At 34.9% G+C, this 18,920-nt stretch overlaps 1 protein-coding gene across 1 annotated transcript; it reads right to left on the bottom strand.

Moving 5' to 3' along the window:
- Positions 1–5,434: 5,434 nt before the first annotated feature.
- On the bottom strand, positions 5,435–9,257 carry LOC127837505 (skin secretory protein xP2-like). Its single transcript, XM_052364652.1, has 7 exons — positions 9,219–9,257; positions 8,981–9,049; positions 8,379–8,450; positions 7,664–7,729; positions 6,992–7,312; positions 6,392–6,485; positions 5,435–5,792 (listed from the first exon to the last, which is right to left on the bottom strand). The coding sequence occupies exons 3-7, from the start codon at positions 8,445–8,447 to the stop codon at positions 5,725–5,727; spliced, it is 618 nt and encodes a 205-aa protein (XP_052220612.1). The 5' UTR covers positions 8,448–8,450; positions 8,981–9,049; positions 9,219–9,257; the 3' UTR covers positions 5,435–5,724.
- Between the last annotated feature and the right edge of the window lie 9,663 nt (positions 9,258–18,920).

Below are 18,920 nucleotides of genomic sequence, written 5' to 3'. Positions count from 1 at the left end.
AAAGAGAAAAGTGTTAAAGCGAGATTATACTATTTTTATATGTGTTGAATTGTAATATATTGATACAAATATGATATAATAACACACAATATGCAAGAAAAATGATACATTTAAGACGAATTTCATAAAATGCAGCAAATACAAATTAGCGCCCCGAGCCGATTGTGACGAAGATAATGCGTACATATTTTCCTACAATAACCGATGCATTCGTCTTTTAAGTAAGTGTTCGTGTGTCGTATGAATCGATTGCTGCAGGAATTTCAAATAAACCGTTTGACTATATTTAGATTCACATCGTACATGCATGATATACATGCTGGCGAATTCGGCTGTACAGCCTTTTTCGATTTCAGAATTAAATATCTGGGGACCGTTTCAATAAACATCGTAGTACACATTTACGATACGATACAAATTTCGAAGATACTTAATTGCTAAATTCCATATCATATGATTATAAATTTTCAGTACTTAATTCATTAAATTGGTATCTCAAGCGTCGTAGACATTTGACGAGCATGGCGAGCTAGTTCGTCTACTTATTAAGATTACAAAATTCTCTCGTAAGTTAAAATTGTCGTACGATCGTTTATGAAACGGCCCCCTGGCTGGCTTATTTAGCACTTTTCGACACATGTTCTTCTTAACTTTTATTTTAGTTTATATTGAAATATATGTATTATCAGGTTTTTACACATTTTATATTGATTAATAAATATTTGACAAGATCGTATATACCCGCTTTAACCCAGAAGTAAAATACTTTGCTACGAAAAATATTGATGGTTACACATATGCAATTGCGAGCATATTTTAATCGTAAATATGTCTCCAGAAAGATCTGCAAGCAGGTTCCAATATTTTATTCCCCATGATCATGATAATATGTGTACTGAAGATCTTAGCTTGGTTGACCAACTTCATTTTCAAAACAGACCACCCAGAATTATTTATTACAATATTTCAAGTGATGTATTAGGAACTGAGGCGCTCGGTGACAATGACTGAATCATTCGACTATCTGTTCTGACTTTTTTCTTCCAATGCAGCTGCAGCGGTGATTTTTTATAAACCTGATTATTATAATGCATACACATACTAAATCAATAAAAATCTTCCGACAAAACGTCTTCTTAAAAAAAGTTAGTTCGACTATGTATGTATATATTGACAAGGTAAGCCACTCGATTTTTTAAAAAGCAACGAAAGTGCCTCAACACCCATAATTTAATCGCTGTCACCTCGCTCGCTTATTGAAATGCGCGAGCGGGCCTGGAACCTCGCTCTTTCTCTACACTAAATCACTTTCAGCTTCATATCACAACATGGCATGTGTATACCATATCATGCATATCGGGATTACGTCCATATTTTTCGGTCATTGTCTCTATAAAACACCGTTTCCATGTCCAATATTGCTAAATTATTTCAATTTAATATTTCCTTTTCCAATTTTCAACGTGCATCCACTATTTTTTCTTCAATTATTGCTCCAAATTATGTAACGCTGTCCATCTTAGTGTCTGATTGGCATTTTGGAATATGGAAGTCAAAGTGGAGGTTTATTCATCAGCAGGAATTTGATAACAATCTAATAATTGAATACCGGTGCGCGTAAAGAAATCTAAATGTGTAAGATTTTAATATTACAATATTTCAAATATGCAATGGGTTTATTATACTTATTGTTATTAGCACTCACAAAATGCTTTCTTCCAATATTTATAATACAATTGTTAATAATATTTCATTGATATTCATGCCTCAAACTTTTCCAGACTTTGCGATTTAGAGACCATTGCAGTTGTTCCTGAGTCTGTGACCACCGCCTCAAGGTCTGGACTTACTGTGCCACATATGGTTGTTGATGTGGAGAAGCCTGTGCACTTCTATGACTGGAAAAATTGCCATAACTGTTTATTTATGATCGGATTTGATTCATACTTTGACAAATAGATGAGCGGTCTGCACCCGCTAGGCGGTGCACTTGATGAACTTTCCAGCAACAATATTCGTTCACTAGTGTGTACATTTTTAAAACAAGTTTGAAAACTATATATATGTAAAAGAAGATTTTTGGTTGTTGTGGAAACATTATTTCAGCATTGATTACTGTTTTGATTGAAATAAATGGATTTACGTGACAGTATTATTGCACTTATTTTTTTCAAATTTATAGAAGGTACCTTTTTATGACTTTAATAATTTCACATATTTTACTTTTATTATTCTCAACTAGAAGGTCAAGGTCAGGTGACTCAAGGGGCCAATCGCAAATTTATTTGTGATTATTAGTGTATTTTTTACTATGTTGGTATGGTAAACAAATTTTCTTTAAATATGTTGTTTGTTTTAAAGTTTCATATGTATGAGAACCAATGTAGTAATACTATTGTGGGTTTTTGCTATTTAAACAGGTTTAAATGATATGTTATCTTATGGATGCCATGGTAACCATAGAAACTGTCTGCAAAATTCCAGCAAAATTCTTGCACATTAAAGATAATTCCAGTATGTATGTATGAAAATTATGTATAACATGTACGATGTTTACATCATATAAAGTCTTTAGTAAAAGTTCATAAATACATGGTTCAAAAGGTATAAATTTACTAAAAGACAAATAAAAAAATTGGCATAATGACACCACCAGTTTTCTTGCAAGTATTATATTACAATTGATGGAAAAAAATGTATCAAACTAAATAGCAATTAGTATGAACATGTTTAAATGTGTTTGACGATTCTGAATAAAAAAAATCCTGATATTTAGCGGTTATTATAAAAATTATATGCAATTTTGGGTGATAAGAAGTAAATATGTTACATTGGCAACCAGTGTATTCATAAAATGGGCTTTGTTTATACAGAAAAATATGGAAAACCTGGTCAGTTTAAACTTTAACTGAAGTCTTGAATCTTTTAGTGAATACTGCAATTATGACAACACCTTGACAATAATTCCATTCCAAATCCTTGTGTACATATCATTTAAAGCTATATACACATTAATTGTATCATATGAACCGCGTCATGCGGATAAGGGACTTATGTTATAAACGGCCAGAGTGGGTTCAGCCGAGCTTGCCAATCCAAGCCGTCTGGTCAGGATATACGCTGTCTATAAAGTAACGCCATGTTTCGTGGTCTCATACGCGTATTTGGTAGCTCATGACACGACTGGAGCTACACTATGCATGTATTTATGACGCATTTTGGCACAACGGGGCTCATATGACTGTCTATTATTTTTTTAACAATTCTTTTACACTGTCCTTCAGTCATATTTTTGGAATAATCAAATAATGTGTTTGTGTGTGTAAATAGGTAGCTAGGTTTTACAAAATGTGGATAACAGTAAACAAGAATCAATACAGAATGACATACGTTCTTGAGGGAACATATTGAACATATTATATGCATGAGTTAATGAAATAGTTAAATATATATTGAAAAAGTGGAACGTCGCGCAGTTTATCTGACTTGATTACTCACTTTATTTTTATATAGCTATATGTATATGGTCAAATCATGAGTGCGTACAATTGATTTCCTAATTTCATATTTGACGTCTGACTTTAAAGATAACTTCCTATTCCTTTAATAACGTATTATTTAAAGAATAACATCTTAAGAAAGTCATGAATTTGCAATACATATGTGGCGTGAGACAAAACTGGGCAAAATGCTTGTGCGTAAATTGTCATCCCAGATTAGCCTGTGCAGTCTGCACAAGCTAATCAGGGACGACAATTTTCGCTGTTATGGAATTTTTCGTTTAAATGATGTCTCTTCTTAGCGAATATCCAGTTTAGGCGGAAAGTGTCGTCCCATATTAGCCTGTGCGGACTGCACAAGCTAATCAGGGATGACACTTTACGCACAAACATTTTGCCCAGTTTTTTTCAGAATCAGAACAAGCCACATATAACACCCTTCTACACTTTTGTGACAAGGTATATTTATATTAAAAACTTAAGATAATGATGATGTTGTTGTTCTTGAAGTAGCTGGACCATATAATTTTTTCCGGAAGTTACAATGCTACCTTTATTTATTCACAAATGATAACTTCATTCGAGTAAAAGGGTGATTGGTATGTGATTTTGAAAGCATTTTAAACGTGCAATCTAACTGTACCATCATAGTGTGTTTTATCAATAACCTAGCACATTTTATGGAGTTAAAATATTGAAGAAAGATCACTAAGTTACTTGTTTTCAGCTTATTTGTTAATGAGGTACAAACAAGAGATGTGTTTGTCAGAAACACAATGCCCCCTACTGCGCCGCTTTGATTTTTTTTTTAAATTTTAACTTTGACCTTTCACCACTCAAAATATGCAGCTCCATGAGATACACATGCATGCCAAATATCAAGTTGCTATCTTCAATATTGCAAAAGTAATGGCCAATGTTAGTCAGTCAGACGGACAGTTCAACTGCTATATGCACCCTACCGGGGGCATATAAACATCAAAATGCAAACCACAATTATTTTTTTTACCATCACTATTTAAATATATGTTTTGCACTATGTTCAAAACAATGAGCAATGTAACGTTGTTTTAAGAAATGCACTTCAATTAATGTTTATTAAGTGTATAATATAACTTATGGTATATCCTAGGTTATATCGCTTATATCTGCTCATATAAATTTATATATTTAATGTCAACCGGCACTGTCTAGTTTTTTTTAAAGGGATAACATAGTAATATAACATATAAATAAAAACAAACTCTGCACAAATTGAGGAAATGCATTGTTTTATTACCTTTTATATCAAACAAAACCATAATTATCTTTTTTTTATTCAATTCTACTTAAAACAAAGAATTGCAATGGACAGATACTGTCACATTTTAATATACATGTACAGAAGAAAAAACACAAATAAAAAGAACAAAAACATTGCAAGGTCATTACAAATATTGGGTAATGGCTTATTAACACGAAGTAGGTCGGTATTTTTTGTATTTGTATTTAATGATTACAATATTTTATTTTATATTTTTCCAATAACTTTCGGATTTACAATCATGAAATTAATAATCAGACACAAAATGTCTAGTCAAGAAAATTTAGCTTATATTTTTTTATAAAATGACGTTAATTTGAATGAATAGGATATTCAGATATACGGATAGTCTGATTATTAATTTCAGGCTTTCAGGAAAGGCTTTTTTAAATGTTCCTTTAAATATAAAAATATTTAATAAATTTTAACAAACTGGTTTATAATCAATAATATAAAAATAACTGCCAAGTAACTAAACAACTAAATATATACATACACAGATAATTATCAAGAAACCAGACAAAAATGAAGGAATTTATAAAATGAAATAACATGATTTGAAAAAAAATATCAACTTATTAAAATTATGATAAATTTAGCCATTTTAAACATTTATTAAACAGTTGTTGTTTTAGGTTGCCATAGTTAAAACTATTTATACATAAAAAAGTGAACATATTCAAAAATAAAAAATTAAATTGCTTATTTTTAAATTTAAATTTCGATTTAAAAAGAATTTACATAAATAGTAATTAAAAAATAAAATAATAGTTCAAAGTTAATATAATATAAAATAAATTATCCGTCAACTTTATACATATATACATAAAACCTTGATTTTCAAGCACATTTCAAGGTGTGTCGGAACCCTGATTCCACCACAGGTTTTTTGTTTTTCAGTCATGAACATTACAAAACAAGTTACACATCTTCTTTACTCACAAACATATAAGCCCCGTCTTCAACAAACCTAACTTGGACAATGGATCCTGCAATTACAAATTGTATTCAAATTCAAATGTTGTGATTAACAATACTGAAAAGGCGAATATTTGGTTTTGTTATTAGAAGACGATGACACAAATGGTATTGACCAATAGTGAACATAGGTGATTTATAGTTTAACAAGTGATGTGTTCGTCAGAAACACAATGCCCCCTATATGGCCACTTTGAAATAAATTTTCAATATATCATTTGGCAGGTTTAGAAATTATCTCCCTTTTAAAGCTTATAACTGCTCTTCATTTTGTTCTTTGACCTTGAAGGATGACCTTGACCGTAAATTTTCACCACTCAAAATAGGCAGCTTTGTGAGATACTCATGCATGCCAAATAAGTTGCTATCTTAAATATTGCAAAAGTAATGGCCAACGTTAAAGTTTTCGAACAGACAGACACACGGACTGACGGTTCAACTGCTTTATGCCACCCTACCGGAGGCATAAAAATTACTTTATGTTATTCTGACACTTCTCACATTTCCTATGATTTTCTAAGAAATTATATAAACAATATTAAAAATAATAAATGAAAACAATACTGCATAGAAACAATACTAAACAGGAAGCATCATTTGTCAATCTTACCTCCTTTCAATTTTGATGAAATTTCTGCCGGCAACCAGTCTCCCTTTCCTCTCATTCTTTTGGCAACTACCTTGTCCCCGATCCTCAGGTATGACTATAAATTAATTAAATTTAGAATTTAAGAAACTAAAATGATACAGAAGGTTATATATATAAAATGGTTGAAAACCATTGCATACTTATAGATTTTTTGATTGTTTTTTTTTTATCTAATATACACAGAGCATCATAGTATAGATTACAAATTTAAGTCGAAATATAAATAAACATAAATTTGCAATGTGTGTTAACAATCATCAAAATCATGCAGTGAAAATCTTTCTGTGACTAAATGCCAAACATATGGGTCATAAATCAGGTTGTGATGCAGTGTGATCTTTGAATATGACTTTGAAATAATATGCAGACAAACTGCAAATTGATTATTAGAATTACATAAAATTAATTCTTTCTTGCAAACACAATTTAACAAAGAAAATAACTTATTCATAATAATACTTTTCTAATAACATCTAGGCTGACAAAAAAAGTATATGCTTTATTAAAACAATATGGAGTTAAATAGTTTAGGTTCTGCTTAACACAAAAATTCAAAAATACCTTCTTTTTCTTCAGTGTCTGCATTAGTCTTCTGGCAGGGGCTGGCTTCTCCACTTCCGTCTGCATTAGTTGGCTGGCTGGGGCTTGCTTCTTCATTAGTTGGCTGGCAGGGGCTGGCTTCTCAACTTGGGTCTGCATGAGTTGGCTGGCTGGGGCTGGCTTCTGCATTAGTTGGCTGGCAGGGGCTGGCTTCTCCACTTGCGTCTGCATTAGTTGGCTGGCTGGGGCTGGCTTCTGCATTAGTTGGCTGGCTGGAGCTGGCTTCTCCATTAGTTGGCTGGCAGGGGCTGGCTTCTCCACTTGTACCATCAGTTCGGGTTCCTGAATACAGTTAAATCAATTTTGCGTTCTTAAGTTTCAATCACACACTTCTTTTTGGGCCAAACTCGGCAATTAAGCCTTTGTAAACTAACTGTAATATAAAAGTATAAGAGGGATGTTAGGTGTTTTATTTCCACTCATCCAAAATAACATCCATTACCACGAGCTCATACTAAAACCACTCAAACCATCAGAGATTTTGTATAAACATGTGAAAGAAGTGGAAGGGTGAGATCACTATATCATTTTCAGTTAATTTCATTAAATGTATACTCAATAAAAGGTTCCATTGCTTTAAGCCAATACAATTTACAAAGTAAGAATTTAGAACAAAACACATAAAATGCTTACCACATAAAAAGTAGCGTCGGCTGCCCCGCTTTGATGTTTGGGATTCATTTTCACAGCTTCCTGGATCTGAAAAAACGCATTTGTCACATTAAAAAAGGTTCATTCGAAATTGGCAATTATGCGTCAAATATGTTTGTAATCATGTTGTCGTCGAATATCACATGTTTGTATTGAATCAACCATCAATAACCCATAAGAAAAATTAACTTAAGGCTTACCATTTTCAAAAAATGTATAAGCAAGATCGGGAAAATGCTCTATGTCACTCATTAAAATCGAAGAAAAAAAGCAGATTTTGTGATGTTTTTTTCATTTATTGCATTTTATGCAGGACCCTGTTTGAACTCTGCAAAGAAGCATGTAGTCTAGTTACAAAGTTTTATGCTGATAGGACAAAATCAAATGACTTCTATAATGTTCATAATGTTTCACCATAGTTATCTAATGAAAAATGCCCCGCCTGCTGGTCTACATGGACCTGCAACATTTTTCATATCACCCAAAGATCATTTAAAAGTGTTGCGAGCAAATTTTATGAAGATTGAACCAATATATGAAAAGTTTTATAAACAGTGGGCAATAAATACCGCCCTTTAAGTGTAAACATAGTAAGTATTGACAATGCATTACATAAAAAGGTGATTAAAAAGCTCTTCATAAAAACATTGTTCTTAAGACAAGAATATTTCAATACAGTTTATCATTGTTATAATACCTCGAGTTTTTCTTCACTGCAAAACAACGGATCAAACCCTGCATAATAATCAGCCCCCTCACAGTCCATTTCCTGAAATCGAAGGAAAAACGGATTAACATTAGAAGAACAAAGCACGATGTTGCACCATTTAATAAAAAATTAATATTGAGATGTTCTATAAAAAAAACTCGAGCTTTGTCACTAAGGTAACGAATACCCCCACATCCCGCATTTACTCAGAATACACATTATTCGACCCCATAATCTAGTGTTTGACCCGGCATGACCCATATATACATCATCTAGATACAATTTTGGTGAATATCGGATGAAAACAACTTGAGTTAGAGAGGGGACAACCAATACAGACCGACAGACCGGACAAATGACAGACCGACAAGCTCACTCTTATATACCCTCCTAAACTTCATTTGTGGGGTATAATAAAGCGACTGCTGCTTTTTTAACCAGTAACTCAGATGTGTACTAACCAACTAAGTTACCACAAAGTATCTTCTAAGCTGCGATATTTGTTTTGCACTTTACGGATTGACATACAAATATAGCAACTGACAACAGCTGATGTTGTTTCATTAACAATAAAAATGAAAAATACTGACTGATGAAGAATTCTCAGGGGAAGGTTTTCAATTCTGATCTGTATCACTGTCATCTGGTTCTGAAGACATCTGGAAAACAGTAATTATGTGATAATAAGACTCACTGTAAATATACAAAAATACTAGTCAGTCAAAGCCGTTAATCAGGATATATAAAACATACATATTAAATTACAGACCGTCTTCAAGAAAATTTAGATATACATTTACTGAGATCTACAAAGATACTCAGACACACCTCAAATGAAACCCTGTATGCTGCGGCTCTTCTCTTTGGCAATTCAATATTGTTAATTGCCAAACTTGCCAAATCCCTTTCAATGTTGTTTTTAATGACACATGCCGTCAGTTTGCAAGGGTGTTAATACACAGTGTTTAATCTACTTGCGTTATCTTCAAATGGCCAATCATTTTAATTGCAGTATTTATATATAAAATTATATTCCTTGATAATCTCATCAGAAATTAGTTAATAAATATTAACCAATGCAATAAGATACTTATTGCTGAAAAGTATTTATATTTAATAAGGCTCGGAAGCGGTCATTTCCAATTATCAACATGTTATAGATACACAAATAATTTAGAATCTAATAACTATTCAGTTTGGTTAAAGAAATTCACTGCCTCCTTCTCGTGATTCACGCGCTCAAAAGATAAGCCGATGGAACTCAATTTAGTGAAGCATTGAACGGAACAGAAAATAACAGACACTTTAATAAGACTTATACATAAGTACATCGTCTTAATACATACAAGTTAGAATGTCACGTTGCCAATACATTTAAGTTCAATACAGAAGAAACAAATGCATATAGTGAACTTTGAAAACATATAGACAGAGAGTGTTTGTAAGTGATACCGGTTATATGGTGTTATATTGATCAATGAAATACGAATTACAAATGCTTCTTTTATATATTTACACTAATGACAAGTTCGTTTTTTTCGGATGAAGTCATGTAGTAGTTGGTGATACTTAAACACAGAATAAACATTATACGTAACGGATAAGACCCATTTGTCTTAAAAAACTATAACATTGACAACTACAAACTGAATATCTCTAGTATTGAAGCATAAACAGTTTCTGTCATTGCGTGGAATAAATTTGCGTGCACACCTCGATGTTTGGATTTCTGAATGGTTGGACAGAAATTCTTCACTTAACAAAGCGAACAGGCATACTCCTTAATACCAAATCTAATGAACATAACGGTGGGGGACAAAAGTCCTCCCGTGAAAGCAATTTAACACCGACAAATGTAATTGCTTCACACACAGCGGCAACAGGTGGTAATACTATAACATTTGCCCCTGCTGGCTATGTGGCCAAAACCCTGGCAGTTAAAACACCGGACAGGTTGGACCGGGCAGGGACTAATGTCAAGAGCAATATTAGTGCCCTTCACAAGTATTTTGTTAGGGACTGGAATAGAAGTAAGGAAAGATATTTTAACCAGTCTCGGAAAGCCTGGAGGCGCGGGGCGATAGGGATCAACCCTTTCCAAGTTGGTTATAGAGAGTTCAGAAAGGGGAATCGCAGGGCTAAATACAAGATTTCTTTGAAGTTCCATTAATTCCTGACTTTCCGTGATCCCTGCTATAAAACCTGAAACTGACCTCATGTTTGAGGGAGATAAGGCCCGGACTGCGACGCTGCCAAGGTGGAAAGTCCCCCTAGAGAGAAGGGTAGCAAGCGCCTGAGCGGACTTGAGCTGCAGTAACATGCAACCAGACGCAAGAGGCACAGTCCGCTCAACGAGTCCAGGAAGCTCCCTAGCCAAACACGAGGCCAGCTGAAGGATTGTAAAGAAAGACATACACTTCCGACTGACTGGAGGAGGCACCTTAAGGGCATGGTGTTGTGGGTAAGGTGATGGGAAACCAACCATGAAAGTGCCTCCCCTATTAAAGGGGTCAGGTTCTTACTCTGCCCCTTGGATGGTTTGTTGGATGGTCTGTTGTGAGACGACATTTTGTGGGATTGCACAAGATTGTTTGAATAGAAATGAAAAGAAAAATGCTGGTTTAGTGGCAATCCTAAATGTAACAATGTGAATATCACAATGATTTAGATTAGCACAGTTCACAGTACGTGTAAAGCATTAAATGTAAGCACCGCACCGGTAAACAACCCAATATAGTATATATAAGTAAATAAAGATAGTTAATTGGTCATTTGGTAATTTTTAATTTATATGGTGACAGAGCCAAAAATAATTCCGAATACCAAATGACGTCCGAAATGCTACAAGGTTTTAGGAAATTACGAAAATACAAAAGAGGTACAATGGACGGGCAAGGGACAATACAGCGCAGTGGGTAGGTGGGTAGGTGATGTTGTAATGATCGGCCCCCTCTGTTTCGTCTGTTTTCTTTTTAAATGGCGGTTTTATCTTTGTTTACAATTTTTTCTTTGCGTTAATGGCGACCGGAAGCTACGAAATCCTCTTGTGAGTTTTATAGCGGTTTTATAGGGGCCGGACAAAAACCCTCTCGTGAAAAAACGGGCCCGGACAAAAAATTGTTTATATATGTTGCAGATTCAAAGATTGATATTTTCAGCAAATGTTGTCAGCATTGAGTAAATTTTTCAAGTTAATGAAATATAATATGATTTCCATAGACTCATGAGCTATAGAACCATATCTTGATTTTATAACAAATAAGAAATACAGAACATCACTAACACGATTTCGATTATCGTCACATTAATAAGAAATGGAAAGAGGTCGTTATAATTGCATACTTCGTGAAACTAGAAAATGTATGATGGGCAACGGGAACGCTTAAGAAAACGAGTACCACTTTTTACGTGTTTGTCCTCTATATAGAGAAATTGGAAAAGAACATTTTAAACCACATTTTAAAAGGTGGCAAAAAAAGGACATTTTAAACCTCGCTTAATATAATTTTAATGCTAATGAAATTCGTTATAAGATAGACAATCAGTTATAATTGTAAACTTTTACAAGACTATAGCCATGTTATTTGATTTTTCATTGAATATGTTTGTATAATTTAATAATTCTACAATGTCCTCGTGTTACAGTTGAAGATATTATTATATTGATTACTGATGTATTACTGTCTTTTTGTAAACTTCTCTTATTAAATCAATGTATTTATATTATTATACACACTGCGTAACTTTCTGTTTTGTGGCAAAAATGCATTGTATTATGCTTATATGCCATTAAAAGTTGTTGTTGTTGTTGTTGTTGTTGTTGAATGTACCATTGTGTGAAGCAATTACATTTGTGTTTCATCGCTTTCTGTGATTAAACTTATTAAAAACAAAAAGTAGTTGCAGATTCACAGTTTGAAATTTATCAGATGAATGAATGCAACAATGTGTGAAGCAATTACATTTGTCGGTGTTAAATTGCTTTCACGGGAGGACTTTTGTCCCCCACCGTTATTTTCATTAGATTTGGTATTAAGGAGTATGCCTGTTCGCTTTGTTAAGTTAAGAATTTCTGTCCAACCATTCAGAAATCCAAACATCGAGGTGTGCACGAAAATTTATTCCACGCAATGACAGAAACTGTTTATGCTTCAATACTAGAGATATTCAGTTTGTAGTTGTCAATGTTATAGTTTTTTAAGACAAATGGGTCTTATCCGTTACGTATAATGTTTATTCTGTGTTTAAGTATCACCAACTACTACATGACTTCATCCGAAAAAAACGAACTTGTCATTAGTGTAAATATATAAAAGAAGCATTCGTATTTCATTGATCAATATAACACCATATAACCGGTATCACTTACAAACACTTTCTGTCTATATGTTTTCAAAGTTCACTATATGCATTTGTTTCTTCTGTATTGAACTTAAATGTATTGGCAACGTGACATTCTAACTTGTATGTATTAAGACGATGTACTTATGTATAAGTCTTATTAAAGTGTCTGTTATTTTCTGTTCCGTTCAATGCTTCACTAAATTGAGTTCCATCGGCTTATCTTTTGAGCGCGTGAATCACGAGAAGGAGGCAGTGAATTTCTTTAACCAAACTGAATAGTTATTAGATTCTAAATTATTTGTGTATCTATAACATGTTGATAATTGGAAATGACCGCTTCCGAGCCTTATTAAATATAAATACTTTTCAGCAATAAGTATCTTATTGCATTGGTTAATATTTATTAACTAATTTCTGATGAGATTATCAAGGAATATAATTTTATATATAAATACTGCAATTAAAATGATTGGCCATTTGAAGATAACGCAAGTAGATTAAACACTGTGTATTAACACCCTTGCAAACTGACGGCATGTGTCATTAAAAACAACATTGAAAGGGATTTGGCAAGTTTGGCAATTAACAATATTGAATTGCCAAAGAGAAGAGCCGCAGCATACAGGGTTTCATTTGAGGTGTGTCTGAGTATCTTTGTAGATCTCAGTAAATGTATATCTAAATTTTCTTGAAGACGGTCTGTAATTTAATATGTATGTTTTATATATCCTGATTAACGGCTTTGACTGACTAGTATTTTTGTATATTTACAGTGAGTCTTATTATCACATAATTACTGTTTTCCAGATGTCTTCAGAACCAGATGACAGTGATACAGATCAGAATTGAAAACCTTCCCCTGAGAATTCTTCATCAGTCAGTATTTTTCATTTTTATTGTTAATGAAACAACATCAGCTGTTGTCAGTTGCTATATTTGTATGTCAATCCGTAAAGTGCAAAACAAATATCGCAGCTTAGAAGATACTTTGTGGTAACTTAGTTGGTTAGTACACATCTGAGTTACTGGTTAAAAAAGCAGCAGTCGCTTTATTATACCCCACACATGAAGTTTAGGAGGGTATATAAGAGTGAGCTTGTCGGTCTGTCATTTGTCCGGTCTGTCGGTCTGTATTGGTTGTCCCCTCTCTAACTCAAGTTGTTTTCATCCGATCTTCACCAAAATTGTATCTAGATGATGTATATATGGGTCATGCCGGGTCAAAAACTAGATTATGGGGTCGAATAATGTGTATTCTGAGTAAATGCGGGATGTGGGGGTATTCGTTACCTTAGTGACAAAGCTCGAGTTTTTTTATAGAACATCTCAATATTAATTTTTTATAAAATGGTGCAACATCGTGCTTTGTTCTTCTAATGTTAATCCGTTTTTCCTTCGATTTCAGGAAATGGACTGTGAGGGGGCTGATTATTATGCAGGTGTCATTAAAAACAACATTGAAAGGGATTTGGCAAGTTTGGCAATTAACAATATTGAATTGGCTTCTCGTGTCACAGCCGGGTGCGGTATATATATATATAAAGTGTGTTCTACACATCTTAATTACTGTATTATTGTATTTAAAACAGAACGCTTGCAATCGTGCTAAAAGTGCTTATTATGGAGTACCGTTGGTGGTTTACACATGGAGCTGGGAATGCCTTGATGTTCAAGTTAGTATTCACTTCGATAGTGTAATATTTAAATGCTTAAAAATGATGCGTTTTTTTTTTAAGTCAGGGAAAATGCATTTAAGTAAAATTGCATCAACGCATCAAATGTATTCATTGTTATTGAAAGACAAAACAATGCCTTTTCTCCTGAATAAAATAAAGATGGAAAATCGTGTTAATTATGTTGTTCGTTTCGAATACAACAACAAACAACAACATTTATTTCAGAAATAAAGCTTATACAAGCTCTTAGCCTACACATATAAACATGACAATTTTTTTTATATACAATTGGGTGTTTGTTTTTGAAGTGATTGCATACATGTATTACTATCTTTGATTTAGAAGAAGAATACCATTTATATGTATATGCCGTTGTTACACTGATTTTAGGAACAAAATATATTAGTCGTATAATTTATATTAACCCATCTGCATATAAATTCCAAAAGTTATTAGTCTCATGTGACAAATCATTTATTTCAAACGTATGTAAATATATGAAAGAAGGTTTTGCTATAAGAAATTCAATATTAGGGATTTTTGGCAAAAAAATCACAGAATTAAAGGAAATTCATTCACCCCTGTACCGCTACTTAAATACAAAGGCGAAATTGCCACTACCCCAAGGGAAAAGGCTCAATTTTTGGTACGACACTTCCAATCTGTCTCCAGTGACTTAAACCTTCCCGTTGAAACTTTGAATTATCAAAAGCGGTTTGAGACTGAGCACCAAAATATTTTAAATGAGCCTGGGGACAACAGCACGCCTCTCAATTTAACATTTACTATAACAGAATTATTAAGTGCCATTAACTCCATGAGCAACACCGCCACGGGGCCTGACAAAATGGCATATTTAATGTTTAAAAATATGCCAGCCATAACTCTGAAAATTTTGCTTAACCTATCCAATCAGGTGTATAGGACAGGCAGGGTACCACCCGAATGGAAGCAGGCCACAGTGATTCCAATTCCTAAATCCGGTAAAGACAAAAATGATCCAAACTCATATCGTCCAATAAGTTTAACATCACATGCAGTTAAATTATTAGAAATAATGGTCAAAAATAGATTAGAACACTTATTGGAATCAAACAATATACTAAACCCCTTCCAGTCTGGCTTTAGAAAGGGGCGATCTACTCTTGATCAGCTAGCTAGATTACAACATGATATTCTTTCTGCAAAAAATCAAGGGCAATCAGTATTAGCAATATGTTTGGACCTTCAGGCCGCCTTTGATTTAACATGGACCTTTTGCATATTAAAAAGCTAGCTGACTATGGAATCACTGGATACTGTTTCCACTACCTCAGAGCTTTCCTATAGGGCCGTAAAATCCAGGTAAGGGTCGATTGGGAGTTATCAGAGGTAGCCATAACTGACCGCGGAACCCCCCAGGGGTCCGTAATATCCCCAACTCTTTTCTCCCTCATCGTAATCGGTCTACCTGATGCCATAAAAGACTCAAGACTGGTTATCTCCCAGTTTGCCGATGACTCAGGCACTTGGATAAAGGGGTCTAACATGTTACGCCTGCAAAAGAGGGCTCAAGCAGGCTTAGACTCCATATGGAAATGGGCAATTGAATGGGGATTCAAAATTTCTCCAACCAAAACAGTAGGAGTACTATTTGGCGACCAATTTCAGCACAATTTGGACTTAAATTCAGGCGGCACCAAAATTATCTTTGAAAAAGTGGTGAATTTCTAGGTATGTACCTAGATAAACAGTTAACTTTTACTCACCACTTCAAATACTAGTATTTGGCAGAAAGGTGCGAAAGGGACCTAAATTTAATGAGAATGTTAAGAGGCACAGGTTTCGGATCAGATAAAAATAGCCTCTTAACTCTCTACAAGTCCCTTATACTTCCAAAGCTAGATTATGGAGCCCAAATCTATGCATGTGCAAAGCCAAACGCCCTAAAAATGGTTGATGCCATTCAACACAAGGCCCTAAAGATAGCTCTGAGAGCCCTAAACTGTACACCGGGTGCACTGCTTGAGGAAGAGGCCGGTGTGCTGCCTCTTGACTTGCGTAGAAAACAACAGTCCCTTAACTTCTGGACCAGGGCTAAGTCTCGGCATGGTTCAAACCCCGTTAACAAACTTGTCGGAACTGGCACCTTCATCAAGGGGAAAATACTTAAGCGTAAGCATGTCGCCCTACCTTTCGGTGCGATTATTAGGACCCTGGATGAGGATGCCGGTCTCGACAAGGTACCTGTAGCAGACCTGAGGCCCTCCAAGACCCCCCCCCCCTCGGACGCTTGGACCCATTGACGTTGACCTATCACTCTCTTATAAAATAACTGACTTGCCACAACTCATTTAGTCAGAAGCTCTCTCTCTTATAGATAATATGTATGCTGAGCATCTAAAAATCTACACCGACGGCTCAAAATGCCCTTACTCTGATTTGGTAGCCAACACTTTTGTAATTCCTTCAAAAACATTAGTAAAACGCACAGGCTCAGCAACAATCTCTCTATTTTTACAGCAGAACGTTTGGCAATTAAATACTCTCTGTGCTAGATATTGGTCAATAAACCTACTAAAACTGCTATTTTATCAGACTCAATGTCATCTCTTGAGTCTATAAAAAAGAAATAGCAGATCTAGGCCTGATATTTTAGCTAGCATTTTGGAACTTCATCAACAGTGCCTAGATAAATCTTTAAAGGTCACATTAGTATGGTGTCCAGCACATGTCAACATCAGTGGGAATGAGCAGGCCGACAGGGGGGCCAAGGAGGGCCTCTTGAGGGGGGCCGTAGATGCTGGGGAACCCCTGGCACCTACTACGATCTACTCCCTGACAAAGAAATTTGTAATGGGTGAGTGGAATCGTCGGACCGACAATTTGTCTTCCCGTCGACATACTTTTACCAGACCCGCGAAAACCCTCAGGCCGCCTGACAGATACTCAGCAAGCATTGTGCTTGACAGAGCCATCACGCGCCTGAGGATGGGAACCACCCTATTACCCGGTGGCGCGGGAAAGTATGTCCTCGGTATCGACCCCGCATGTCCTGGGTGCCAGGAACCCCTCACTGCGTCCCACATGCTGCTGCAATGTCCTAACCATAAGCGCAGATAGACCACCTCGAAGCTGCATTGCACTCCCGTGGACTAGTTTTTAACCTTTCCAACGTGCTAGACCCCAAGGGAGCAGCTAGAGGCCCGGTCTTCTCTGCCCTCGCCAAATACTTACTAGATTGCCAGATAACTGACAAAATCTAGGTCATTGGGGGAGGGAGAGCATCCAACACCCACCCAATTATCCAGTCTTGTGACTGTTATTCTTTAAACTGTGTAATCTTTGCAAAAACTGACACAATCTAGTAATTGTGTTGAATTTGTGTCTTTTTTACACAACTTTTATTTTAGTTTTTAATGGTTTTATTGTTCTACCCCGCCCTTTCTAAATCAGGCCAATGGTATTGTCCTGGTCTTCTTTATTTTAATACATTTTTTATGAGAGTATGACGTTAGTCCACCATTTACATTATTCAGTTTCTTAATATGTACATATTTTATGGCAGTTTTTATTTAAAAGAAAGGACGAGACTGACCAGTAACCTGGGTATGTTGGCTGCATTGCACCCCTCCCTTCCCCTTTAACACCCCCCTTCTCCTTCAAACTCGAAGAGCCATGTCAGACAGGAGTGCACGGTGCAGGGTCACGTACACCTTGCAATACCATTTTATCCTCTAAGGGTATTTTCAATTTATGGGATTATTGTAACTCTCCCTATAAGCGGTATATCAACAATCATAACAAATAAAGTACTGTTGTACAATTTTTATCTTAATCTTGAGAAACTTACTAATTTTGTATAGTAAGCAAATAAGGTGCTCTTGTACCTTTTCTTCTAACTTGCATCATCCCCTATATATTAATTTCTATAGCATGGATGATAGCTTTTTTGTGGGTTATTTCCTGCATTGTTATATGAATTGGTTTACCAATCCCACATATTACTATAATACTTCAGTATATTTAACATTTATGTGGTTTACCAATCCCACATATTACTATAATATTTCAGTATATTAAACATAAGAGTTTTTTTATCTCTTTCTTTTAGGTTATTAATCACCATGTGTAGTTTCTTAGTTCCATTTACCGTGCACTCCCTCTGGTCTAAGGGACAAAACCATCAATACTTCTCCATACACAATGATCTCCCCTACACAAGTTGAACTCCCTACCCCACCACACCTACCTACACTTTCAAACTCCTTCTTTTAACCCCCAGGGTGGCAACTTGTTATTTTACCTATCAATAAGTGCATATAATAATGTACATTCTGTACATAATCTGCCTTCTTGTATAAATTTTGTTTGTTTTGTCTAATTTTTAACTGTAAAGTACATTGTTTTACCATTGTTTTTTTATGTGGCCCTAAAGAGATAACCGTTTGGCGACACGCAAGCTATTACCAGTAAATATATAAATATTATCATTAAATTTCTTTTAAATATTGTCTTAACGCCACTCTGG

This window comes from Dreissena polymorpha, chromosome 7, assembly GCF_020536995.1.
Source record: "Dreissena polymorpha isolate Duluth1 chromosome 7, UMN_Dpol_1.0, whole genome shotgun sequence".
Classification (NCBI taxonomy): domain Eukaryota; kingdom Metazoa; phylum Mollusca; class Bivalvia; order Myida; family Dreissenidae; genus Dreissena; species Dreissena polymorpha.
The sequence above is the reverse complement of the archived record's forward strand: the minus strand, read 5'-3'. Positions and strand labels throughout refer to the sequence as shown.

Excerpts from the sequence above, each read along its gene's own strand:
- LOC127837505 (XM_052364652.1), bottom strand. The coding sequence starts at position 8,447 with ATGGACTGTGAGGGGGCTGATTATTATGCAGGGTTTGATCCGTTGTTT. Across the intron at positions 7,313-7,663 it reads CCGACGCTACTTTTTATGTG|GAACCCGAACTGATGGTACA; the intron begins GTAAGCATTTTA and ends AACTGTATTCAG. Across the intron at positions 6,486-6,991 it reads AGACACTGAAGAAAAAGAAG|TCATACCTGAGGATCGGGGA; the intron begins GTATTTTTGAAT and ends ATTAATTTATAG.